We start from the raw sequence: 27,153 nt of genomic DNA on the forward strand, positions 1-27,153 counted from the left end.
TCTTTCAGTGGTTTCTCACATGTCAGAGTTTTGTATGTAAACTGCACACGGTTTACCAAACCGTTTTATTATCATTCATTGGTGGGGAAAATGTGAGTTTATACCTGTGAGCCCAGAATGGGCGTCTTACTTTCGACGCGGTGTGGGTGAGTGTAAGCGCGCGCCTGCGCTCCACGCGGTAGATTAAGCTCTCAGATCCCGGACTCACAACGACGTGAGCGACGAGACTTTTCTGATCAAGGGATCAAAGCAGGTAAGGAGAGGTCCTTTTTGTGCTTTAACCCCTAGTGTGTGACCGGATGCCTTTTTTTCTTTTTACTTTGCGGTATTTAGGTGCGATGATTAAGATTGGGTTCGAGATACAGGGTATGCAGGAACTTATAAACATTCATTACCAACCATCTAAACCACCTTTTGTGTGTGTATGTATGTGTATATATATATATATATATATATATATATATACAATCATTGGTCTTCCCCCTCAAGTCTCACTTCTGTGGATTACATCACAGTAATGAAGCGCTAGATTCCTCCTCTTCAGTATGTATGAGTGGAGATTAGTTTACAATAGTCGGTTTTATGAGGAGTTGTTGCAGGACATTTACATTCTGTCTTGATTATTTTCTCTAAAGGCAACCCGAGTTCATTTCAGTGATGGTTATTACTAATTATGGCACCACAGTGGCGCCTCACAGCTCCAGGGTCCCCGGTTCGACTGGCTGTGTAGGATTTTGGGGAATGCTTGTGTTTTTACTTTCGAGTTCTCTCTAGTTTTCTTTGAGTATATTTATTATATAAATTATTAATATTTAGTTATATTAGACTTGACATAGTGACTTAGATTGACCAGAACCTAGATATTCACCTTGCTCATGCCTAGAATTACATCAAATATTCATGTCTCAGACACACTAAGATGAAGTTTGTACACTTGTCTGCTCCAGTGATGTGATTGAGGTGTTTTATGGTCTCTCCCATCTGTCTCAGATGTCAGTAAATAATCTGTAGTTCTCTTAAATACCATTGTTAAACTATATGGTGTTTAGTGAAAGTGTTAGTGAAACATGCATATAAGGGAAAAGCTTACCTTTCGATAGGAATGTAAGAAAATCATAGAAATGTCTCTGTATCTGCATGAACACACACATCTTTGTCTCTCATTCTTGTGTTGTCACCATCATTACTAGTCACAGTGTAAATGTGATGCCTATCATGACATGGCTTTATCTAGCTTTAATCTGTATGGCTTTCAAACACAGGACCACCTCTGTTTAAGTTGTATAACTAAATTTTTTTGTCACAATGCTGGCTCTCGTTCATTTATAGGAAGACAATACTATGAATTGTCTTATCAAACAAGAGTTCATAAATCCCTTTTAAAACCCAAACCTTAATTCCCCAAATTCTTCAGAGAGATCTTCACTATCTACTGACTCTTCAGTCTAGTGATTTTATGTTTAAGGTTCCTGCCATTTCTTACTTGTACATACAGTATAAGTAAATAATTTCAACTGAAACATCTATAAATTCTCTGAGTAGCTTACTCGTATCAAGAGCTTGTAAAATGCAATTTTGAGTTGAGCTTGTTTTCAACTTCTCTTGGAATGTGCTTAGTCCAACACCACAACTCAGACAAAACACCTTTCTGCACTTCCTATGTCTTTTTTTTTTTTTTATCAGCATGTAGTTCTAAGAGCTAAGAACATCAAAAGCAGACCACATAGTTCCATGATTGCTATCTTTGCAACAGACCTGTATAGTACTGCAATGTTCCTTTGAGTTCATGGAGACTAAATGTAGGTAAGTTGATAACATGGTTCTTGTTTTGACAGCTAGTTATTGTGTACTTTTTCCTCCTCTTAAGATCCTTTGTTGCTCGGAGAAAGACTGTCAAAGTGTGAAAACCAGCTTTAATAACTTCTGTTTCAGTTGAACGGAAACTCTGATCATTTTAATCATCCTCATGAAAAAAAAAAAAAAATTAGAACCTATTATCCTAAAGACCACAATGCTTTAGGTCAGGTCATTAACTAATAGGTCCTTAAAAGTTAAACAGTTAATAGATAACTCTTTCCTATAGCTAATTAAAAGGCAAGCGAATCATCACTTTTGGGCCAGATTTTATCACCCTCTTGGACAACAATCAGTTTTCCTTAAAGAATATATCATGACTGACCAGGGGAAGTTTTACTGCAGATTAATTGTCAGGATTCTCACATTTAATTTAGATACACATTGGGGAATTTAATATTAAACTTTAACAAATTTTAAAATCTTACTACTCATAAGGCTACTATGCTAATTTGATCATATAAGTGGCTTTACACACATGACTAATCTAATCTTAGATTTGGATATTGCATGGTTTAGACATTTAGGTGCCAAACATCTTCACTCTTAGAATTTCTGTATAAAGATTGTGCCATTATTGATGTATGTACAATTACTTACTCACTTCTTTTTTTTTTTGCTTTTTTTTTTTTATAATGTTGCCCCAAAAATTTTATGCCAAGTGGAGAAACAGACAATCTAGTACAATCTAGTACGATGTTTATATAAATTTTTTAATAATTAAAAATGTTTTTAAATATTACAACATAAGACCCATATTTGACAATATATTAAAAATGTACTTTATTTCAAGTCAACATTCATAAAATACATGCATCAAAACTGTGTCAAAAACCAGTATGTAATATTCGCAAGACACATTTTTTTACCCTTTTATACAAATATATTCAAGGTTAATGAATTACTCTCAGATGCTGAGTACATTTTACGCCAAAAATATGTCTATCGTGTTATTTACAATTAACTTCAGGGTTAGTTTTGCTACATTTTTACTAGACTACATTTGAATGTTTTAGGAAAAACATGCCGTTCCTGAAAACTGTGAAATACACATTGTGTTAAATGATTTGTTGCGATAGATGCAACTATAACCTTGCTTTTGTGGTAGGGATACATTTACTGTGTGTTTGTAATAATAAAAATAATCAATTTATAGTCTTCATAGATCAGTTATTCTACTAAAGTTCATTCAAAAGCAAATGCACTTGGATCTCTACTCAATGGAGAATAAAAACTGAGTACCTGCATTATTTAAATAGTATTTATTAAAGCAGTCATTTGTACTTTTACTCAAGTTTACTCTAGAATGTTTTTCATCTACCACACTACTACTACTAGAATAGAGAATCGTACTGTCACACAATTCGTATTCCACCTGTTCTCAAACAGCTGCATTTGCTGAATGTGAGCTACAGTATGTTCCAGCAAAAGCTCTGTCAAGGCTGTTGATTATGTACTTTAACTACTGCAGATAGTGTTATAATGCACTTTTGTGTTATAGTCCCATAATCAGAATTTTCTTATCTGTTCTGCTTTTATATTATATATAACACACACACACACACACGCACACACACACACGTGGGTAATGTATTTGCATCAGTTTTGATATCTGACTTGATTGCATTTTATTGTACCCCTCCTCTGCTTGTACAGTGTTTTATTATATTGCCTACAGAGCAAATAATTATTATTTATACTGCATTTTTTAGTGTTATGCAGTCAATAGATATCTATTTTAACATGTAATTTTCCTTTGTCTGATATGGAAGACTTTAGGCTGAGGAACATAAAATAACAAACAAAAAAAAAATCATACAGTAGCTGGATTACACAGTGTTCTCATTTTAAGCTTTAATAAAGAAGCTGAATCAGGGGAGTGTCTGAGGGTGTGAAAACAAGGAGATTCATGTCATGTTATGTTCAAGTCTCCCTTAATTTCACAGTAAACACCCACAAGTCAATGATTAGTGAACATTGCCAACAAAAATACTCATTCTGTAAGCTTAGAGCTTAGCCACTACTGTCTGAAATTATTCTTTATTCTTTATATATTAAAATGTGTGGTTTAAAGGTGAATGATTCCTAGCATTTTGACTTGCATTTGATTTTCAGTGCCCATTTTAAGTTATTTGTGAAAGTTGCCAGTTAAATTATTAAATATATTTATTTTAATTACTTAAACGTGGTCTCGGCCATTTAATAGACTATTAAAAAGCTTTGCTTTGACTTTAAACTCAATCACATTATTGTTCAAGTGACTATATTCTGAGAGAATATTTCCCCCTCACTCTTCTGAGACTTTTCTTGGTCATTCACAGCTGCCTGTTGCCTCATTAGTGGACTCTGGGGCTTTTCATGGTCACCACTTTAAATCCAGTTTCTGAAAGAATCTCATCTCTATTTGAAATCATTCCTGTTTGCTTCTTTTTATAGGCTTCCAAAAATGTGCCTCAACAGCCGAATACAGCTCCTCCTAGTCATCTTAATCAGTAAAGGTAAGAATGGCTAACCAATTTGCATAAAGCATAGCCTCATCATCTTGCATGGGATTAATTCCAGAACCATTTGGTTTCATATACTTTAACAATCCTTATTGAAAAAAATTAAACAAACTGATGCATCAGTCTCCAGTTCTGAAGCAATAGCACTGATTTTTTTTTTCTTCTTCTTCATCATTATTCAGTTTTTTTTGGTCGACTCATCTTCTACTTAAACTGAATTTGTGTTGTAATAAAAAAGTACAAATATTATAAATAAAAATTGTATGGCCAGACACACTTTTGGTGTGCTTATTTGTTAGTTTTGGCATTGGAATAAACAAACAAACAAAAAAATTTGCCAATGAAACAAATGCATGGTGAATTCTATCTACAGTACAAAGGCACTGTGTAATTCAAATTAATCACATGCACAAAAAAAAAAATAGATATATATATAATGGCATATAATTAAATCACAGGTTCTAAAAGTTTGCCGAGCTAATCAGAACGCAAAGGTTTGGAAAGACAGATGCAAATTTACGAGGCATCTGATTTAGGTATGTCTGCTATAGCAGTGTGGAACTAGTTTTGTTACACAAGGAAAGAACTGTTAAACTGAACATGGCTAAAAAAAATAATAAAATCTTGTAGCTAATGTTTAGTCTCTGGTTTAATATAAAAGGTCCTCATTAGGCAGTAACATTTTAACTCCTTCAAACACGTTGAAGAAAAATCATTGGAAAAAAACACCAAATTAATCCCAGAGACAGGGTTTTTTGCTTGAATTTTATTGTCAAGCCACAATAATAGCCTCATATCTAAAGCTTCTGCCTTCGGCAATAGTGGAGCCACGCTGTCTAGACTACAGCACAGAATTACCATTACTTGTTTCCTTTTTATGAATTGTTTAGTAATATTCTTCAATAAACAAAATGGTCCACCTGTCAACAGTGTTTAGTAAATCTCTCTACAGGTTTAAGCCATGCTATGTTCACATTCATACAGATTGCAATTCCATCAGATAGCAACGATATTATGTTGATTTTGACAGCAGGCTGCTGTCTTTCACTAGTCTCCCATCATTTCCTATACAAAATATAAACATCATAAATCACAGTCAGTGATTCTGCAGGCAGCCTAAACTGGGCATTAAAAATGCGAATAATATTTTGTTTAATAATGTATTAAATCAACTCTTACCCACAAGAGTTGGAGGCACATAGTTGTCTAGACAATGCACCTGTGCACAAAAACTTTAAGACAAGTTTTGAGTGGAAGAATACCAAATTCTTTAGGGATAAACAGGAATCTTGACTGCACACCAGGCCAGGCCTAACATCAAGGCCTGGTCTTGCTAATGGTCTTATGACTAAATGAGCACAAATCTCCACAACTAAAATGGAGTGGAAGGCATTCCCAGGAGAGTGGCAGTGATTAAAACCGCATAGAGTGGACTTGAATCTGAAATTAGTGTTAACGTGAGGGAACCATAAACCTTTGCTTACACATGCAAAACTTCTTACATAACTTGGGATTTGGGGTGATGGTGTGAGAAGGCATTCTCCATGAATGTATTTAAAAACCATCTATGAGTTGCTTTTATGACCTCATAACTTTGCCTGCAGGGGTTTGAAGACTGGGGTATTTGAGTGTTTCTCTGGTTAAAATGTGTCACCATGGAGACATTTGGACAACTATTAAAAGACAATATGTATGATTAATGTAGCACACACTCCACAAAAGGTTTGCTGAGCGAGGACACAAGGCCACAAAGAGTTTCATATGGCCCTTTCCACTCAATCAGCCATTGTATGTGAGGGAGAGCATTACTGAGTTCTGCTCACTCAAGCGGTGACTACAAGCTCAGCCCCTTTCAAGGCAATGGCGCCTGTTTTCCTCCCGTCCGGTAGGCGTTGTTGGAATGCCGATTGCTTCAAATTATCCCGCTAAAAGGGGCTGAGCACCAGGTGTTGGGACACGGGGAAAGAAGTGTGCCTGGGGCCAAGGTCAGATCGGCTGCTTAAAAATAAGGGGTTGTCATATCTCGTGCTGTGTTTTATTGTATAGGTTGCAGAATTATATCCAATATCCATATTATAACATAGACCTGGACTGTGAGGCTCCATTTGGTCTTATTTATTCATAACCATAAAACTAGTAGAAAATAAATTTCTTTTTCTTTTTTTTTCCTTATTTTTTTTTAGTGGACTGCAGTTTTGCTGTACAGGAGATCCAGGCTGATCCTGAAACTCTCATGAAGATCAGTTCTGCAGGGCAAAGTGAGTACTTTGTATCCCTCATCACTGAAAACTGAACTGTAATGTGCAACGGTCTTTCTTTTTTGTTTTTAAGAAGAAGAAACAGTTTTGTATGGAAATGTGTTAATTTTAGAAAATGTTATTAAAATCATTTTGTTTTTCCAATTCTCTGTTTAAACAACTGAATATGCCTCATCACAGTTAAGTGTAGTCTATTGGGCATTGATATATTAATCACATTATAGGGCAGTATTAAGCAGCTCTTTCAGCTGTAACAGTGCTAATCTCACACAGAGAAAAATGTAAATAGAAATCTACATTAAAGAAAACACCAAGGTCTATTTTAGAATTTGAAAGGCTATTTTTGCCACTTGATGAGATGCCACTGTTCACATGTGTACAGTAAATCTTGTAATCAGGTCTGTGTTCAAAACAGCATGTATTAACATTAGATCAGGAACAATGTACCAGAGGGTGGATGTAACAACTATAAGGAGATTTAGCTAGGCCTTCTGAGTTTGATGAGATGATGTTTCACACGCAAACCAAGTTCTTTCATTATGAGCGCAGAGTGCCAGTGTGCCTAAGGTTATTCACAGCATAAAAGCATTGTTTAATGTGTAAAAAAAAAAGAAAGCATGTGTGGTTTTTCCTCTGATATATAAAAGTTAAAATGTATATGTTGCCTTGCATGTTTAGGAATACAATGTTTTATTATTATTTGCTAACCTAAAATTAGTTGGTTGTTTGACATTCTATAGATTGTGTTTTTTTTTTTTTTTTTTTTTTTTTGGTTTTTTTTTTAACTACACGGAAGTAATGTGCTGTAAATGTTTGGCAGAGCACAGGTCCTTTGATGATGACCCTTAAGATGGGGTCAGTGACCAAGAAATTTACAAATCACTTTTTAGCTACCTAAGCGAAATGACATTTAAAATATTTTAGGAACTTTTTTGATCATTTCCATCAAATGCAATCAGGAGTGTCTCAGTTTAATTTATGGCCATTAGAAACTAAAGTCAGTTGTTGTGACTTTGGTAATTAAAAAGGTCTCTAATTTTTTAGGGGAAAAAAATTATATGGAGGTATTTAAAGTATCCCTCTGTCCAAATGTGTTTTTGCGAATGCTGACACGCCATCTGTGTAATCGCCTTCTTTATGACAGTCTGCGGGTTCCAGCATGACTGCTACATACATTATAATTGAACATTGGCCTAACATACCTAGCCCAAACGTGTCATTATCTGTGTGTGTAAGAGAGAAAGAGAGAATGTTTTGTGTAGAGAAATAAAAATTGACATGCTATTTACTATTAAGCTGCTAATCAGATTTAGGGGTTAGCAAAAATTGTTTGCAGGAATAAAATAAAAATCATAATTCTAGAAACGATTGCATTTCTTCCAGTATGATTTATTTGTAATGTGTCTGCACAGTGATGAGATGCTCTGCAGCAATGGATGTCCTCTTTTTGATGGACGGCTCATACAGTGTTGGGAAGGGCAGCTTCGAGAGATCACGTCACTGCGTTCTGAAACTCTGTGAGGCTCTAGAGATTGGTCCAGACACGGTTAGCAAAATAAAAACCTATCAGCCTGAAGCTTCCACAATAGGTGCAGGTTTAAAGCAGTGATGTGCTTTTTGTAGACGCTGCTTGTGTTTTTTCTCAGGTGAGAGTTGGAGTCATTCAGTTTGGTTCGACTCCCAGGATGGAAATCTCCCTAGATTTCTATAGCAGCAGAGAGGACCTGAGGAAACGCATTAAGAAAATACCGTACAGGTATAATGTCTTGCAGATATGTATTCTGTAATAAATTAACATTTTCCCTATATATTTACATAAAAGTTCTATATTAGGTTGTTATTTAAAAAAAAAAGCAAAAAAAAAAAAAAGCATTGATTTTATTTCAAGACTTCTAAATATTTAAGCAGGTAGGAAAAAAAAGTTTGATGACATCGTGTGAGGAACCAGCCTCAAAAAAGAACCCATAATCAGACAACTTGTTAGGTCATGTAAATGGATAAAGGCAATTAGATTTTTTTTACTGCTCTTTAATTGTACATTTAGATACATGTATAGTAATGGTGGAGGAGATTGTTTTTTGTGTTTTCCCCTGCCAGTTGTTAGTATGTTAATAATCACCGTATTCTACACTACCTATGAATTATTCTTTGTTTTGGTTCAACTTCTGCTTGGAATATTCAGGCTCAAGCCAGACATGGTGACCATTGTTTATACTGTACAGTGTGTGTGTGTGCTTCTGTGTTTGATGAGGTTTTATGGGTGAGATGATAATGTACATTGATGTGGCTACTGCTCTGTTAGTGTGCCAGCTCACAGATTTACACCTATCCAAAATTCACACAGCTGGCCTGTTCCCACACCAGTCAGAGCATAATATTTTCCCCGGCGAGGCGTGAAATTACCGTTTCTGATCGCTCTCATAAAGACATCAGCACTTGTCGACCCCAATGTATAACTGCAGCTTAGAGCTAGTAGGAACACTACTGGCTATGTGCCAGATTTTCCTCTGATATCCTGTCAAGATCTCCAAAAGCAGCTGCAGGAAGGAAGACATTGCAGACTAAAGTGACATAGAAGGACAGTTGTCAACAGTGTTTGCACTGAAAAAATGTTTGGTTCAGGAAATAATGTCTGACCTAATGTGTGTTAATATGGTGTGGATATTCAATTTGATGGATGACTAAAAGTAGGAAACCTGAAACCAAGGACTGCTGTAAAATGTTGAACTGTGTTTGAGCTTCAGTGAGAGCAGGGTGTGTTGAAAAAAACTAAAGGACTATGTAGGGTATTATTTCAGCGACTATTCTTTCAGAGACTTTTGTCATTGTCAAAGTGATACAGGATTAGTGCAATGATCACTGGAACCATCACTGTTACCAAGAGTCACATTTCTGATACATGTAGAACATACTGGGTTTTTTTGGGGGGGGTTTTTGTTAAGCTTTTTGTGGGGGATTATTGCTATTATTATTATTACAGATTTAAACCACCTACATAACATTACTAACAGAAAATAAGCAATCAAAGTTAGAGCATAAAAATGCATAGAAACATATTAACAGCAGTAGCACTTTAAGCCAAAATGGAAAAGTCACACTAGAGACATAACTGCTAGCAAAAATCTTTACAAAAATCCTTTTATCTAAAAATCTAGAAATCTCTATTTTTTTTTCTCTCTTTACACAGTCTAAAATGCATTGTTAGCAAAAATATTTGCGAAACTGCAGACAAAATAACATTCTACCAGGAAAGACAGGATTAAAACTTTATTAACATCTTGCCTCAATTTTGATACTAATTTCTTTAGCTGTTTTCTTGATAAAAACCAAAGCTAGCATTAACTTCCTTTTTTGCCAATTTTCATTCTTAATTAATAATTTTTTAATAATTTATAACGCTTTCTGCTTTAAAATTCCTCATAAGAACTTTATTCCTCATAAAAAATTTGTCCTTTTTTCCAGGGGAGGGAGCACACAAAGTGGCCTGGCTTTCAAGTATGTGATGAGGAAGGGGTTCCTCAGCAGTCGGAATTCCTCTGTGCCTCGGATAATCATCCTCCTGTCTGATGGAAAGTCCCAGGGTACAGTAGAGTCTGTTGCCTCTGAACTCAAGCAGTCAGGAGTGATTCTGTTTGCAGTGGGGATTCGCTTTCCAAGGTACCACATACTGCCAGGCATGTTCATAACATCATGGCTCTACCATTGTCTTAATTTGTATCTTTTAAGTGCTCCAAATTGTAATATGTCTATATTCACAAGGGAGGTGTGGCTAAGAATAGAATAGAAGAATAGAATTGTTCTATTTCTTAAAAGAACGTACACAACAATAATACTTAAAAAGTATTTTTAAAGTTAATATCAACAAATGTGTTGTTTTTGTCATGTAAACTCCATAATGTGCAAACAAGCAGTTGACTGCTTAAGGTTGCAGTTTGCTTATGCATGATTTTGAATTTAAGGTCTTTTGGACTGGTGATGACCCAATCCCTGCATATGTTAGTTTTACATGTTTTTGTATTTATTTTGTTTGGTTATTTATTTTTTTTTTTTTACTTTTATTTTAATATTAGTTTCGCACAGATAAATAGCACAAACCTTAAGTTAGAATTTATTATATTAATAATTCTGACATTATTTTAGCATTATGTAATATTTTATTTTAATAATTAATTAATTGCAGACACCAATTAAAAAAGAGACAAGAGTAAGAAAGCGATACTCCAGTGTCTTCTGCAGCGACTTCATACTCACACTGTAGTAACTATGACATGTCTGATGTCAACTCAATGACAGTACTGAGAGAAGGCAATAAAACTTTGTCCTGTATGCTTCAGCTAAAAATCACAAAAATGCACAAATGCCCTGCAGACTTTATTAGTGATTCTTAAGCACTGTCGTATTTTTCATGTTTCTTTACCAGCTGAACGGTTTCATAAAATAATGATTTCATTGCATGTAATGCTCAGTGACTGCATTTCAAGAGTGCACACACACACACGCACACGCACACACATGCACGCACTTCCCACGACATATCAGCAGAGCAGCCCACCTGTTCTTAAACTGCAGTGTTGTGTGAAACCTATCAGCACATCTGCTGTCTCTGTCAAGTGGAGCTCATTCCATTCTCATATTATATATCCCAGTGTGACTGGAGGTCTTTCACAATGATTCAGTTTAGTGTACATTAGGAATGTAACCCAACACAAACACACAGTATTCAGAATGAACATGTGTTCTAAACAGATAGAAATACAGCTATGAAATGAAGGTGCAATGCATGTTTTTAGAAAGCTTGCCAGAAGAGTTTCTAGGCATCTGTTTAAGTCAAAGGTGTGTAGCAGGATTGGGATTCTGCACTAAACCACAAAAGTCATGCAATTGGAAATCTTCTACTTGTATATCTGGTGACCAATGCAGATAATGCATCTTTCATTGCATAAATCAGTTTAGATAAAGATGTAAATATAAACAAAGGCCCTTTTGCTTGTGTGTCTCAGATGGGAAGAGCTCCACTCTCTGGCCAGCACTCCTACAGAGAGCCATGTGTTTTTTGCAGAGCATTTCAGTGATACTGTAAATGGACTATACACGAGCCTCACTACGTCTTCCTTCTGCACAGCTGTCCCCCCAGGTATACACTCATCTTTGAAGCATCTGTAAGCATCACCATTCTACTAGTGCTTCCTGAGATTCCTTGATTTGTGTGTATGTCTGCAGGCTGTCAGGTGGAGTCCTTTCCATGTGCACGGAAGACCCTGGAGACAATCAAAGAACTGCAGGGCAGTTTTATGTGCTGGAAGGGATCGAAGGGCAACTTACCATACACTTCATTATGCCCATACTACAGGTACAGTATTTAATTATTATAGTGTGTTACTATTAAACCATACAATTCTAATATTTTTTTATGTTGCAGATATACCACTGATTACAAGGTACTTCCCACAGTATGTCACAGAACAATATGCTCAGGTAAGATGTATTTTACACAAAACTCCTGCTGTATCTACTAAATGATTAGGAATACCCCAAGGTGTTAATTATATACTATGTGAATGCACAAATGTGACTTTTTCTCCTCTCTGATTAGATCCATGTGATTCTCAGCCATGTCAGAATGGTGGGACATGTGTCTCTGAAGGGCTAGAGAAATTCCACTGCCAGTGTCCTCCAGGTTATGGAAGTGACCCTTACTGTGGTGAGCTGCTTTTTCCAATCACATAATGAATCACATCTTGATTTACATTTGGAATTTGGCTCATTGTGCAGTCACAGCTGTCAGGCTGTGTGAATTTACTTTAGACATGCAAGTTTTTTAATATTGAGGTCAGATTTCAGCCTGGGTTATGGTTGACTGAAATATACTCCAAACCCTTTGAGATATTGTGTCTCCCTGATCAAAAAAGGGCAGTCTAATTTTGCTTTAAGTGAAAAGTACAGACTTCTCATCTTTAAGTACTCCCACAACAGTCTGCTTTAATGCATGTCTAATAATACACAGACCCTATAACCCCATAACAAAGCCAAGCAACTGAAACCAGTTCATTGTCCTGTGCCGGTGCCATTCTCTTATTACTCCCCTCCATTTCTTATTTTTCTCTCTCTCTCACACACAGACACACACACACATTCTTTTTAAAGTTCGGTTAAGCAAGGATAATGCATCTCTGAAAGAGACTTGCATAAATGCAGGCAAGGGAATGCGCATCACTGATAGAAGCAGTCAACACTTTTCTCTGATCTAAGAATACACAATAGTGTGGTCAGTTAGTAAGTGATGACACCCCAAGCCCTGTCCTGTCTATGACTCATCAGAACAAGCTCAAAGACAGAGTTTCACTTGCCTCCCCAGAATATGTTTTCTAATCTTAGGATTAATGTTTTTTAAAGAGAGGAATATCCATATATTGTGTTTCTGATTGTAGATATGAAGGTTACAATAGACACAGAATGGTATGCAGAGAATGTGGCAACAATGTGGTTTTGTGCCCAGCATGAAACTCAAGGTCTTGTCAGTCAGTGCCTAAATAATACCTTCTGTTTTCCAGCCCCTGTGCTCTCTTTAGACTGCTCTGTGGATGTGCTTTTCCTGATTGAGAGCTCTACCAACCTGACTCTGGAGGGGTTCCTACGCTTCAAGTCCTTCCTGAAACGCTTTGTGCAGACAGTTCTGAGTTCAGACACTCCTGTAAAGTTCGGCCTGGCCAAGTATGGCAACGATGTAAAGGTTGAAGCCAAAATCGGGCAGCACCGAGACCCAGTGAATCTGCTCCAGGCTGTGGAGTCTCTTCAGTACGAGAAAGGAGAGGCTAAAACTGGAAATGCATTGCGTTATGTCACACGGCATGGCTTTCAAAGCGCCCCAGTTTATGCGGATGTTCAAGATGACCTGCCTCGTGTGGTGGTGCTAATCACTGGCACACCATCCGCTGATGCTGTAGTGGAGCCTGCTAAATATGCAAGAGACAGAGAGATCTTTCTCATTGGCATTGGGCCTGATAGGATGAAGACTGAGATCAACAACATAACAGGAAACCCTCAGCGCACAATCACTTACAGTTTGCCTGACAGACTGAATGCAAAGATCCCAGAACTCAGAGCCAAGATCTGCAGTGTGGACAACCAGGGTAGTGACAGTTTGTTTGTTTGTTTATTTATTTATTGTTGTTTTTTAATTATATGGAATGGCTTTATTAAGGACTTGCTTGATACAGCCTTTCGATTTCCTCTCAATACTGTACTAACACAATTTAGATCCACATTGATATTACTGTTTTAGCCGATAATGCCATAGTGCTTTTCTTTCTGTTCTGTTTGTCATCATATTGCTTTATTTATGACCCATTTGATGCCTTCCAGGCATCAATGATCACAATGCCTGCTGCCACTAATTGAACCTTTGTATGTTGCAGGGTGCCTGGGTCAGGCAGTGGACCTGGTCTTTGTTCTGGATGGATCAGAAAGTGTTGGGAAGGACAACTTTGTTCAATTGCAAGAATTTGTGCGCAGCACCTCTGTGCAGTTTGACATAAACCGTGACTTGACGCAGGTGGGGCTGGTGGTGTACAGTAGGAGGCCTGTCTCTGTCTTTGAGCTGGACACGCATGGTTCAGGCTCTGCTGTACTTAAAGCCTTGGAGGGCATGTCCTATTTAGGTGGAAAAGCCTCTGCTGGGTCAGCTCTGCTCCATGTGCACTCACATAGTCTGACTGTGGCCAAAGGGGCACGACCAGGTGTCAACAAGGTTGTTGTCGTGCTGACTGATGGCACGGGGGCTGAGGATGCAGCAGTACCAGCTCAAAAGCTTCGGGACGATGGCGTGTCTGTGTTCGTGATTGGCACTGGACATGTGCAGCGGGAGCATCTCCTGCGCATTGCTGGTACCGAGGATCATATAATTACCGTGCAATTCTATGAGGACCTAAAGTACTTTGAGGATGTGCTGGTGCAGATGGTGTGTGCAGGTAAAGCACAGGAAATAGTTGTATGTTTTTAGCCATAGTTTTACAAAACTGTTTATAAACAGTGATGTTAACATGTCATAAATAGCATGGAACAGTTTTAAAGGATTTAGTCTTAAAATACTGTACACAGCCTAAGAATGATGATCAGTTTGCTTATATAAATAACTTGGAAAAAATGCTGATTTACTTTAATTTTAACATGTTGGTTAAAGTAAATCTTTATTGTTAGTCTAGTTTGTAGGTTCGCTAATGACTAAAGCGCACTTTTTTTTGTTTACAGGTAGTTATTCTCTATATTGACGCTTGTGGTTTTATTTTATTTTATTTATTTATTTTTGGCAGGCATAATAGTCAATGTAAAGCTCTTTTCTCAGTAGTGAAGGTTTGTTTCTCTCTACAGCTGTAAAGAAACCTGTGAACCTGTGCAGGCCCAACCCCTGTATGAACGACGGCATGTGTGTCCTACTGAACAGAAGCTATCGTTGTGAATGCCAGGGATGGGAGGGACCACACTGCGAGACACGTCTGTACCACCAAATAATTTTTTTATTTAATTATTGGGCATATTTATTCCACAATATCAATCTTACATTATACAGTATGATGACTTGAACTTACTTTAAGACTCTGCTCTGCTCAACTTTTGCTGAATAGCAATTATTAATATTGTGTCTTACTGCAGGAAAGAGGCAGCAGCCCTCCAGAGGAGATCTCCCAAGTCCTTCAGCATTGAGGCGCCGCCATAAAAAAAATGTTAGAGAGCTAAGGCAACGCTACAGAGAACACCGCCGGAGACATGCTAGTTGATTACAGTCATTGGATGAATAAAGCCACACACACATGCACACACACACACACACACACACACACACACACACACACACACACACACACACACACACACACACACACACACACACAGGGAATTCCATTGTTACTCACTCCTTAGTTTGCTAAACATGAAAAAAGAGAAAGACAAAGGTAAGGGGTGTGTTTTTGCACATTTAGAAAGGCTTACTGTAAGCTCTTTACTACAGGAAACTGGAGATAACGGGGATCTCCAGACTCCCACTAGCTCCTATTCTGCACTGACTCTATCATCATCACTCTAGACAACTAAACATATCATTACACTTAGTGATGAAGTGGGAGTAACCAGCACCTCTTTTTGGTGATTTTAAAGAGCTGTCTTTATTGAGACAATTTAAAACTACTGCTGTGAAAGCAGCACATCATTACTATCACTCTCCCAAACACATGTACCACCAGTTTCATATATATATATATATATATATATATATATATATATATATATATATATATATATATATATATATATATATATATATATATAAAATTTGTTATTTTTTTTTTTAGATGTGTTCAACAGGCTTTACTTCATTTAGTAAGATCCATTTAAAAAACTTTATACTGAATAAATGCCTTTTCAGTTTGGTTTATGACCTGTGATCAGAATACAGCAATAACAAAGTCCTTGTGGGGCGGCTCATTTTCACATATTTATTTTATAAGCTTTACAGAAAATTATTACATTCCTTTTTTTGTGTGTCAAATGGATGCTTTGTGTTGTACAGTGTATACAAATAATGCACATGTCTTCTGGTGCCATTTACTAGAGAAAAAAGTCTTTTAAAGAATGTCATCAGTTTTACAGTATCATCAATATCAGCATCTTTAATATCACGACAGAATACGGTATTTGGTGCGGTCACAAAAGTGTGAAATGTTTCAAATCTGCTTTTTATTGTAATAAAAAAGTGCATGTTTTTTTTACCGAGTATACAGCCAAATAATTCTGATTGGCTCTGTATAAATGTATTTACAGCTAGGCTACCAGCATACACGAATTTAAGCTATAAGTCTAGACAGTACTACATTGTTAACTATAGGAAGCTCTTTGCTTTCCTCTTTTCTGAGCTGTATAAAAATGCTTTTCCAAAATGAACTCTTCATTGTTACAAAATATACCTTTAAAGAATGCTTTATAAAATATGCAATCCCTCATTTTTCATAGAATTATTTTAAATACAGTTTCGCCATGTCCAGTGGCAGTGGTTTTTGGGTTAATGCAGGGGTCAGCAGGGTTGCTGCTGTTAAGCTGCCTGTGGTAAGCAGTATCATCACAGTCTTTCACTGGATGTGGGATAGTGAGCAGTGGAAATAGGAATTTGCGAATGAGGGCTAAGGAGTAAAGTGTACAAAGTTGGGGAGAGGAAAAAAAAAAAAAAAAAAAGATGTTTTTCCTGGGCCAGAGTAGACCTTGACGCATGCCCCGGCTTTGCATAGTTCCAGGTTGTCATTGTCACTTTGCTCTTGTTCTCTTCATTCCCATGTCTAATTTGTAGATTTCTTCTCCCACTCCTGTTCAGAAAGGGAGTGTTTGTGTTAACCAGGTCGAGTTCAATTAAAGTCAATTAATAAAGGCATGCAAAAAAAAAAAAAAACCTTAAAAAAATTAACTGGACAGCCAGGTCTACTGAATACACACAGCTCACAATTTCATTATTCTATATGAATATGTTCTTAGAAGCAATGATGTATAGCTTCTCAGACACAGATTTAGAGTATGCCTCTTTTATGTATAGAAGTACAGTTTTGGGAGATGATTACAATCGGCTAAATGTATAAATGCAAAAACCTGCAAGCGACAGATGTTATCTTACACTGTATTTTCAATGGCCGGGTCTGTGATACAGACCTTTTTAATTCCTTTAACTTTTGGACACTTTAGAATGTAAAGGTAATTTTAAATGTGCTGCAGTCAGGGAGTCAGAACACAAGTTGCATAAGGACTTGATTATGCTTTAGGTTGTTAGTAAGAGTAGAAAAATATTTTACCTTTGCTTTCTGCAGTACATTTCCTTTGCTGGGTGCAATGACTGATAGGGGTCTATTTTTCAGGGCTGTTGCCGCGTTAACAGGTGAGTAGTCGCTGTTGTTGTTTGGGGCAGACGGGGCAGGAGGGGTGATTTTGGGCTGAAAAATTATTTCAATACATTATATTTAATACATGCATTTAGAGGAAGCAGAGTGTTTTGTTATGCTTTGAATAAGTGAATAATTTCTTATTGAGCAATTATTATTGTAAGCACACTGACCGCTGGCAAATCCAGTAGGCTGCTGTCCACTGTAGTGCCCAGAGTAAAGGGTCCAGCCTCCACCTTCCTTAAGCTCTCCCTTACCTCCACCAGCCTGAGCTCCACCTCCACTCTCCTTTTTTCTGCCTCTCGACATGCCTCCTCCTTCTCCTTCAGACATAACTCCAGAGAAGCTTGATTAGAAGCATCTGTACAAAGCAATGAAATAGGATGAAAATCAGAATTACTTATTAAATATGTTTAATTACGTAATAATTGTGTGCTTTGATGTCAGATTTTGTAATAACGTGCAACTCTTTTTAATCACATACTTGATACTTAGATCCTGCTGCTTTTTTTTTATTTGGTTGCTTTTTACACTAGAGGTCGCTGTGGTACCTTTGCATGAAGTCAGCTCCTCTTTTGCTTCTCGTCTCTTCTTTCTCAGCGAGGCCAGGGTTGTCTTGACCTCCTCCCTTTCTCGCTCCAGCCGGTCTTTCTCATCTGTAAAACGTCGCACATCAGCCTCCGTTCGGTTCTTCCCCAGCTTCACCTCAATTGACCCAGAGTTCACTACACATAAAGGAATGTGGAGGAGAGTTCATTGTCCAATCAGATCATTTACATAATGAAAGCGACATGACCAGAAATAATACAGCAGCAAAAACAGATAAAACTCTGGAGGAAAATAATGTTGGCCTTGGTTCTTACTTGTAGATAGTTTCTGTCTGTCAAGAACCCTATCAGCGCTTGCAGCCCTTACTCTTGGATTTGGAGGACTGTTTGGTGTTTGTGAAGGAGTAAGAAGCTGACTATGTATCTGGCTTTGAGGTGAAGGTAAGGATGAGCCCTTCTTCTGGCCTTCCTTACTCAGGAAGCTGACATGATGAGACTGGGGTTGGTTCTGCTGGGTTTGAGTCTGTGGTTGAGGCTGAGAAGGACGACCTGGGGATGTGCTGGTGTCAAAATCCAATCTTTGGGAAATAGGTGGAGGTTCAGGATGTTCTTTCGGTATAGGTAACAAGGCTTCATACACAGACTCTGCAGATATACCTTCCTAATCAAGAGAGAAACAGTCATCTAATCTCTTAGCAGTCAACCAGCGAACAACATAGTGTAACAAAACCTTTTGTTTTTGTTTTTATTTACACAGCTTTCTGGATCAAATGAGAGATGAGAGAGATGTGCTCTGTTAGTCCTTACCTCACTGCCAAGGTCATGTTGTATATTACTTGAACCAGGGGTTGGACTGAGCTCCCTTGTTGCTGTAGAAGATGAATGTGCAGACACTTGGCCTGTATTTGTGTGGAGGAAGGAGCGGACAGGGATCAGATCCAGATATACCCTGTCATTCTCATCCGGGTCTTGATCTATCACCACCTCACTGTTGCCATCTTGACTCTCCTGCATGGCAGCAACAGATCAATACACTGACAATGCATCATGAAAACACTTCTTCATGCACATGGTTATATAGGTGCCGGGGGGTGGGAGGGTGATAATGTGTAGTTGCCACTAGAGGTTGACAGATTGATCGGGCCGATTTTTTGTTGTTGTTTTATTTTATTTTATTTTATTTTTTTAGTAATCAGCATCGGCTAATTGTGCTGTGAATTAGGCTGATTAGTAGGCAAGCGCATCTGCTAGTAGCTAAGCGTTGTTGTGGAACACGTAATGCTGTCTCTTGCTGCAAGCAGATTGCCTTTCCACAGCAAAACCCTCTGATGTCCCCCCTCTGTCTGCTAACCTTTTGAAGAGAACTACCTGGTAAATTCTAAAGAAAACATTAAGACTAAGGTAAGGACACAAACCAACGGCAAATAACTAACTTTCAGGAAAGCCGACTATGGCATTACCGGCCAAGGGGGGGGGGGGGGGGGGGGGAGTTGTACTAGGACAAGCCAGCCAAAAATATTTGGCATCATATATCGGCCATCAGCCAGAGAAAAACCTATGTCGGTCTATTTGCCACTCCTGAAACAATTAACTATGTGTATCTACAAGTTACATTTTTGTAAGAAATGGTTATAATTTCTTCGTTAAAATTCATGCTGATACACCAGAATGTTTCCAAGTGGAATCCCTTGCAGACTATAACTGAACCATCCAGTTACCTAATTGCTTGCCCCACATATAAAGCCTAGACACATAACTGATCATCTGAAAATAACGCAAGCACAACCCTGACACAACCATCTCTGGCAGAGAGCATCTGCACTTCATCTATGCTACTCAGACAGAACAAATGGCCAGAATAGACATCACTGCTGATTGGCATGTCTAACAGCAAAACCATATTGCTTACCTCCAGTTCATTCTCTGTTGAGGCCACGTCATCGTATATGTCATCACAACCATCGTTGTTTGTTGGCAGACTGTCTGTGTACATGTTTTGCTCAGAATATCTCCTCTGCATTAAGCTAAGAAATAGCCAACGAGATCAACAATGAATCATCTGCGCATGCACATATACTAAAACACATAATTTGCATTGTTTTTAAGAAGAATTTTTTTTTACTCACTACATGGAGGTCTTGGCTGCATTGACTATGCTGGATATCCTCTCAGAGTTTACATAGTTGTAGGTGAGGTCCTCTGGGTCTGTTTTGGTTCCTGTCTGTGAGAGTAACAATCCTAGCCAATGGCCCATGTCAGCAGATGATTTAGCCTAGAAGATGCGATAGAAGAGAAATTATATTAACTTTTTATACAGTAGTGTATAATGATGTTATTCTTTACAGAAGATTTTTTAAATGTTACTGTTTTCTTTTCCTTTACTGAAAATGTAGACAGACAGTAAATGCTGGAATGTGGACAGGAAATCAGTTGTTTATCTGTCTGATGAAAGTATTTCATCACAGCGGCAACATAGCCAGATGTTTATTATGCACATAAAAGGCTAAATACAAGCATGACACCCCCATTACCATTTTCAGTTATGAACTCTCAACAGATGTTTAATAGAACTCGGGCAGCATAATGAATAGAGCACATTGGTTTTGGAGCCTGGTTGAGAGACCAACCCTATCAGTTCCAAAAAGCATGAGTAAATGTTGGCTTGCTAAACTTTATTGCAGCATTGTGTGGCTTTCCGACATGGAGCGTGGAAGCACTACACCATCACTGTAGCATGAGGATTGCTAATTTGTGGCTTCTAAAGTGGACTACACCCATTTTGTAATACCAGACAGGGTAGCAGTGTGTGGTATGGGGTATGTGTGATTACTTGGGTGAAAGTGAGATCTGGGGAAAACCATGTTAGTATATTATTTTATTATTATTATTACTAGCTGCTACCTTTGTCTTTTTTTTTTTTTTTTACTGAGCTAATTAAGAGATTAAAAATTACCTCCAACATAACAAGCTCCTCTCCATCGATTCGTATGTGAAATGAGTAGAGGTGTTCTGGGCTTGGGTCGGGTAGCACCATACACCCCTCTAAAGGCACAGGCTGCTGGGAAACCTTAGATTTGCCCTTATCCTGGTAAAACCAAAGCTTTCCATTCTTTATCAGACACCAGCGTGACCGCCACTGGCTGTTCACCAGGACATTTAGATAGCCTGTTACAAAAAGGTGGAAATATTTTTTCATTCATTTTTGGAAAGTTATGTTTATCATTTTTAAATACTTAAAACATCAGCAGCATATCTACAATAATCTACCTGATGTTTCCAGACACTTATCAGCAGTCTCTAAAGATGAAATCTTCTTTTTCCCAATGTTCATCAGATTACTTAGCTTCAGGCCAGTACTGGATTTCTTCTTGACTAAAAAGGAAATTAAATATAAAAAAAAAAAAAATTAGAATAATAACCTCCTGCATTTAGTATTTTGGGAAAAGGAAGACGTCTCACCATCTTTAATCTCAAGGTTCTCAAAATGGCTGTCTGTGCTGCTGCCACTTTCTGATGCCACGGAGTACCTCTCATTAAGTTCGGTCTGTGGAAAAACAGATAGCACATTCACAATACTCTTCTTGATTTATATTCTACTCCGCGCTGTCCAACCATTTATTTCCGAGGTAAAAAAAAAATCTTGACGGTCAAAAAAATCAAACTTGATTGAGGGCTGTGGGCTGAAAAAAGTGGCATTACACCAAACATTATGTTAAAATAAAAGTTGCAATGGTTCCCCATATATGCTTTCATAATATTAAAAAAACAGAAAACATTACTCTCAAATCTGCTTAACTAACGCAGATTTACTTTCAAAGTTCTTGTTCAGTGAAACCTAAAATACAATGAAAAACAATCCAAATGAGTGTTCTAGTGTGTTCAGTGCCTAATAAAACTACTCAGCAGTGGTGGCAAAATGCACACATCCTTCGCCTAAGTAGAAATACAGATACTTATGTTTTAAAATACTCTGGTAAAAGTTTAAGTACTGACTTTTTTTACTCAGATTCAAGTAAGAAAGTTGGGGCTCAGACATGTACTTAAGTAAAAATTTGCCATTACTGCTAGCTGTTCTGATGTGACACTGGTAACTAGACGTCACGTCATATTAATATTAGGGCTTTAAACCGATTAAAATATTTAATCGCGAATAATGGCATGATTGTTATGAGTTACACAAATAAAAGTAGACCATTGGATGATATATTGTTCTTATCTGTACGATCAAAAAAGATCATTTAAGTTCGTTTCGGTGTTATAATAAAAAAATTTCACAAAAGCGCTGGCGCGTTTGTCGACCCCAGAGGGTTAATTGTGTGCATTATGGTAGATTTTGGTCCTGATTTGAGACTTGCCGCATCAGTAAAACAAATATTTACTGATTCAAAATAAACATTTGGTGGAGTTTATTTATTTGTCTTAATATATCTGAATAAAGAAAGGACGTTGTGAATAAATGTGTCACGCTGAAGGTTTTAATTTTGCCACTTTTATATGTATTTATTTATATTTTTATAAAAATGGTCAAACAGAAATGCACACATTACATCACTGACTCCCTCTGTCTTATCCACAATAACCCCATACTTCTTGTTGCCTTCTGTCTTGCTGATTGTTAGCTTCGTAAACTAGTCTACGTCTGTGGTGTGTGAGAGCCAGGAAATGATACACCAGTGGTAGATTGAAAAAGCCGTGCAATGACAGGAAATAGATTGATAGGGTGAAAACAGCATGCAGTGAGAAGAGAAAAAAAAAATTACATTTCGCCAAATAGATTAAAACTAAAGTAACGAGCCTCTTTGGAAAATGTAAGAAGTAGACAGTAAAGATATATAAAATTTAATGAGTAAAAGTAAAAAGTCAGAAAAATAAATAGTGAAGTAAAGTACAGATACCAGAAATATCTACTTAAGTACAGTAATGAAGCATTTGTACTTCGTTACTTCCCAATTCTGCTATTTAGTTACCTCTATGATAGACATGAAGTTGGTTCTTTTTTTAATAGGATTGTCCAATTGGCCTTTTTCCCCCATTGTATCCCCTCTTCTTGAATATGGAATGGTGGGCCAAGTAAAAGGTCACTATAGACCATCTCTGCCTTTGGGCCCTAGTTTGGGCATCTCTGATTTAATGATCTTATTAATGATCTAGTTAATGATCTTACACTTACAATCTTCGCATTTAAAATGTGTCCTCGAAATTCTAATGGTTTCTGCTAACTACCTACAATTTATAGACCTAAATTAAGTAAGAAAATATCTTTAAAACATGGCTATTTAAACCTGTATAATTGTCTTGTCGCTCTTCATAAAAGTTCCTTGTCGAACATTTATTGCATCAATAAGTAGAAATGTTTTTCATTGAACCTTATGTTCTGGACGGAAAATTAATAAGAAAAAACAAACAACATCAAGAATGCCAGATTTATATTAATGTATTTATTTTTGTCCATTCTGTTAAGGACTTACCTTAGTACACATTAGTCTTGGTGAATCTGAGACATCAGGGCTTTCAAAAGATTGAAGACTGATCTCCAGGATGACCTACAGTAAACAACAACTTGTAAATCATAACTGTCAAGTCAGATTTAGAAAAAAAATCAATGCATTCTTTTCTCATAGCTAAGAACATCTGCAGCCTTGCCTTCAGCCACTGTTCAGCCTGCTCTTTGCTCTGTAGACCCAGCACAATGGCCTCACTGCACTGGGGGATGATCTTCAGCCTGTGCTCTTTTCTCTTAGGCTGCTTTTCTTTGTAGGTGACGTTGCAACCCAGCAGACTGATGTCCAACAGTGGTGTCTGGTCTTTTGAACTCTTGTAGCACTGTGTAAACAAATTAAGGCATAGAACTCATTAGTATCTCTGATATGGCAATACAGAGAACATTCACTCATACATGGCATTCATACTGTATTTAATTGCACCAGCTTACAATGAGCATAGGGAGCATTATACAACTCCCAACCAATTTGTAGGAAATGCATGTGACTTATCTACAAGATCATGCATGTGACTTATCTACAAGATCACCTACAAGGAGACGAGTTTCCCGGATGACACACAGCTGTTTAGCCCACTGGCCCAGCCATTTCTTTCTCCACAGGAAAGCACAAATCCTTGCATCCTTCATTAGCTCAATAGATGCCTCTGTGGATGGCCACTGGTGTTGTGCTGTGGATTTTCCCTTTGGCGCTTCCTCCTCATCATAGGACTCATAGGAACTACTTACTGCATCACCATCATCTAAAGAAAGAATTTAGTTATGGCTTAGTAATAAGTCAAGTAGGCTTTTAATGTCATTCCATCAATATACATTGCAGTAAACAGTGAAACAAAACAAGGTTTCCTTAGGAACGAGGTGCTTTACAAGACATCATAAATTAACAAAAAAGATCATGGAACTACACAAATCTTAAAACTAACTACAGTACATAAAGTGCACATGTGCAACATTAATGCAAAAGAAAACGGACAAATTAGGTCAAAAAGAAAGTAAACACTTTGCCAAAACAGTAAACACAGCAACACTGTAGCACTAACTAGTATAGTACAGAAGGTTGTGCAAAAGGATTGTCCATAAAAAAAAAAAACACAATGTACTTGTAAACACAAAGTTCTAGCAGCAATTGTGCAAAACAGCAATGATAAACTGCAAGTACAACTGAGGTGTGGCTGAGCGGACAATGAAAGTGTTTGATAAAAGCACCACTAAGCAGATTTTTTATTTTATTGTAAATGCTGCTATGATTATATGTGATGTTGCGGATTTCACAGCTTCAGTAGTTTAACTGCTTGGGTAACTGCCAGAGTATTTTTTCTCTATGTGTCTGTGTGGGTTTCATTCAAGTTCTCACATTTCTAACCACTTCCTCAAATCATGAAAATATGTAAATTGGCTTTAATAAAATGCCCAAAGATATGAGGGTGTTAATGGTTGTTTGCCTGGTGCTTTATGATGAACTGGAGTACCTTTCATGTTGTGTTCCTGCCTTGTGCCCAGTGTTCCACTAATGCCCTACTCAGACCCTGATCAAGATGATGTTGCTTAAGATGAATAAAGAAATTAATACTGCTATTGTTTATCTGCTTCAGTTTGATCAATTAGACATCGTGCAAATCCACATAAAACTTTTTTTTAGCTGGCCATTTGAAATGGTTATTAAAATGGCTGTTTTGTAACACCTTAAACATATTCTTCATAAGAAGATGTTACCGTAGCTTAGCCAGAGAATTGTATCTCTAATCACAATCTTATTCGATGCTAAAAAGCACAGCTGTTTGAAAATGTGTAAAGACATGTGCTAAAGATGTAAATGATTCAACTGGTCAGAGTGCACTCTCTAGCCTCAGCCTTGCTTCAGCTGGCTCCCATTTCCTAGGCTCATGGTTAATGTTCTGTCACTGTATGTCCAGTGGCAGAAGTCCCACTGCAGAGAAACAAAGAGTATCACTGTTCTGTGCTCCTCAACCACAGGGTCCTCTGTGTTATGGCCATGTTCAGAGAAAAGAAACTGTCCAGAAATCTGCTGCCCAAATTTGGGAATCATAGCTCTCAATTACATTAAGTAAAATTTCATGTCAGCAGTAAGCTAAATCAGGACACTAAATGAACAGTGTGTTCCGAAAAAAAAAAAAAAGGAATGGCTGCAAGGACTGTAAAGAACTAAAGGTCATTTATTGGTCTGCAAAACCAAGATTTTTTTTGACAAAAAAAATGTCCATATTATATATTGTAATGTGCATATTACACATGCACATTTGTAAATAAAATGTGAATATTAATTAAAAAATAATAAATTAATAAATGATAAAAAAAAAACAAAAAAAAAAAACTTACCATTGATTGTGGAATCATAGGGCTGAGCCTCCTCATAGTAACTCTCTGGTGAATCCATACATGCTGGAACTGGTTGGAGGAAAAATGGCTCTCTCCTTACAATTGGCTAGAGACAGAGATTGGAAGTGATGAAGTACAAATTTCTGGTATTCATACTTTACTTTACGATTCGTTTTTTGAACATTTTACTTTCACTTATTATATTTTTGCCAAATATCTGTACTTTCTACCTCTTACATTTTCAAAACAGACTCGTTACTTTAGTTTTAATCTATTTAATGACAAGATCATTATTATTTTTTTCTATTGCGTGCCGTTTTTAGCCCATCAAGCTATTTCTTTTTGTTGCGCAGCTTTTTAAGCCTACCACTGGTGTATCATTTTTTGGCTGTCACCCACAACAGATGTAGACTTGCCTAACAAAGCTAACAATCAGCAAGGCAGAATGCAACAAGCAGTTTGGAGCTAATGTGAATGAGACAGAGGGAGTCAGCGATGTGAACATGACTGAGAACAGAGACATTCCTGATCACCTGATCATCATGATCATTTCTCTGCTTGTGTTTTTTTGGTGGCTGTTCAGCCTGGATACATTCATTAGATAACAAATTAGAAATTTATTTTGCATTTATATGATGTGAGGTACAGTAACCAGTGTGACACTAAAACAGGTACAGTAGTAATGTAATAGTAATGGTAAGAGCCCAAACTTCCTAACTAACCTAAAAAAGTGAAAAAGTATAGACTTTTTCAGGTTATATAAACTTTTACCAGAGTCTTTTAAAATATTAATATCTGTACTTCTACTTGCGTGAAGAATGTGTGTATTTTTGCCATCTCTGGTTAGAGATAGTTGGGGGGATTATAGCTCTTTTTGCATGAAGCAACAGCATTAGCTGTGAAGGTATGACACAAAATACATATCTACACCCTCCCTGCTTTTGTACCAAACTTTCTGTATGCAGACTAATGAGCTTTTTGTTAAGCTTTAGTATTTGTCTGTCTAATGGGGATTTCCTGCACCATGAATATGAGCTGCCTGTGACCTCATCCTTGCACACTTCAGACAAGAATTCCATACTGTACTGTTTGCCTGAAGAAACAATGTTTTTTATCTGGGTGTGGATTGGCTGGAAATCCATCAACTCAAAGCATTACTAAATCCTCACATCTGATACCCACATAGTCAATTTTGCACTGAAATAATAGGGTTAGGGTTAGGGTTGCACTACCAGATGG

At 37.2% G+C, this 27,153-nt stretch overlaps 2 protein-coding genes across 2 annotated transcripts in view; one reads left to right on the top strand and one right to left on the bottom strand.

Moving 5' to 3' along the window:
- The first annotated feature begins 100 nt into the window (after nucleotides 1–100).
- Nucleotides 101–15,881, top strand: vwa2 (von Willebrand factor A domain containing 2). Its single transcript, XM_083557643.1, has 14 exons — nucleotides 101–253; nucleotides 4,291–4,352; nucleotides 6,542–6,616; nucleotides 8,029–8,162; nucleotides 8,263–8,372; nucleotides 10,079–10,273; nucleotides 11,617–11,750; nucleotides 11,837–11,966; nucleotides 12,036–12,091; nucleotides 12,210–12,317; nucleotides 13,168–13,746; nucleotides 14,032–14,583; nucleotides 14,984–15,106; nucleotides 15,266–15,881. The coding sequence occupies exons 2-14, from the start codon at nucleotides 4,301–4,303 to the stop codon at nucleotides 15,388–15,390; spliced, it is 2,373 nt and encodes a 790-aa protein (XP_083413769.1). The 5' UTR covers nucleotides 101–253; nucleotides 4,291–4,300; the 3' UTR covers nucleotides 15,391–15,881.
- Nucleotides 15,882–16,090: 209 nt separating this feature from the next.
- afap1l2 (actin filament associated protein 1-like 2) overlaps nucleotides 16,091–27,153 on the bottom strand; it is a 40,998-nt gene continuing 29,935 nt past the window's right edge. The window contains exons 5-19 of the mRNA XM_083557289.1: nucleotides 25,915–26,020; nucleotides 24,112–24,320; nucleotides 23,721–23,900; nucleotides 23,546–23,620; nucleotides 21,537–21,621; nucleotides 21,345–21,449; nucleotides 21,031–21,242; nucleotides 20,204–20,349; nucleotides 19,987–20,101; nucleotides 18,885–19,085; nucleotides 18,393–18,738; nucleotides 18,081–18,254; nucleotides 17,703–17,890; nucleotides 17,443–17,580; nucleotides 16,091–16,965 (exon numbers count right to left, since the gene is read on the bottom strand). Of these exons, the coding sequence (XP_083413415.1) occupies nucleotides 16,939–16,965; nucleotides 17,443–17,580; nucleotides 17,703–17,890; nucleotides 18,081–18,254; nucleotides 18,393–18,738; nucleotides 18,885–19,085; nucleotides 19,987–20,101; nucleotides 20,204–20,349; nucleotides 21,031–21,242; nucleotides 21,345–21,449; nucleotides 21,537–21,621; nucleotides 23,546–23,620; nucleotides 23,721–23,900; nucleotides 24,112–24,320; nucleotides 25,915–26,020 (2,307 nt within the window). The 3' untranslated portion in view covers nucleotides 16,091–16,938. The remainder of the gene's footprint in view (nucleotides 16,966–17,442; nucleotides 17,581–17,702; nucleotides 17,891–18,080; nucleotides 18,255–18,392; nucleotides 18,739–18,884; nucleotides 19,086–19,986; nucleotides 20,102–20,203; nucleotides 20,350–21,030; nucleotides 21,243–21,344; nucleotides 21,450–21,536; nucleotides 21,622–23,545; nucleotides 23,621–23,720; nucleotides 23,901–24,111; nucleotides 24,321–25,914; nucleotides 26,021–27,153) is intronic.

Source organism: Silurus aristotelis, assembly GCF_946808225.1.
Source record: "Silurus aristotelis genome assembly, chromosome: 12".
Lineage (NCBI taxonomy): Eukaryota > Metazoa > Chordata > Actinopteri > Siluriformes > Siluridae > Silurus > Silurus aristotelis.

What these genes read in the sequence shown, in the direction of transcription:
- vwa2 (XM_083557643.1), top strand. Translation starts at nt 4,301, where the DNA reads ATGTGCCTCAACAGCCGAATACAGCTCCTCCTAGTCATCTTAATCAGT. An exon ending in AGTCATCTTAATCAGTAAAG is followed by an intron (nt 4,353 to 6,541) that starts GTAAGAATGGCT and finishes ATTTTTTTTTAG; the next exon opens with TGGACTGCAGTTTTGCTGTA. An exon ending in GTGGGGATTCGCTTTCCAAG is followed by an intron (nt 10,274 to 11,616) that starts GTACCACATACT and finishes TGTGTGTCTCAG; the next exon opens with ATGGGAAGAGCTCCACTCTC.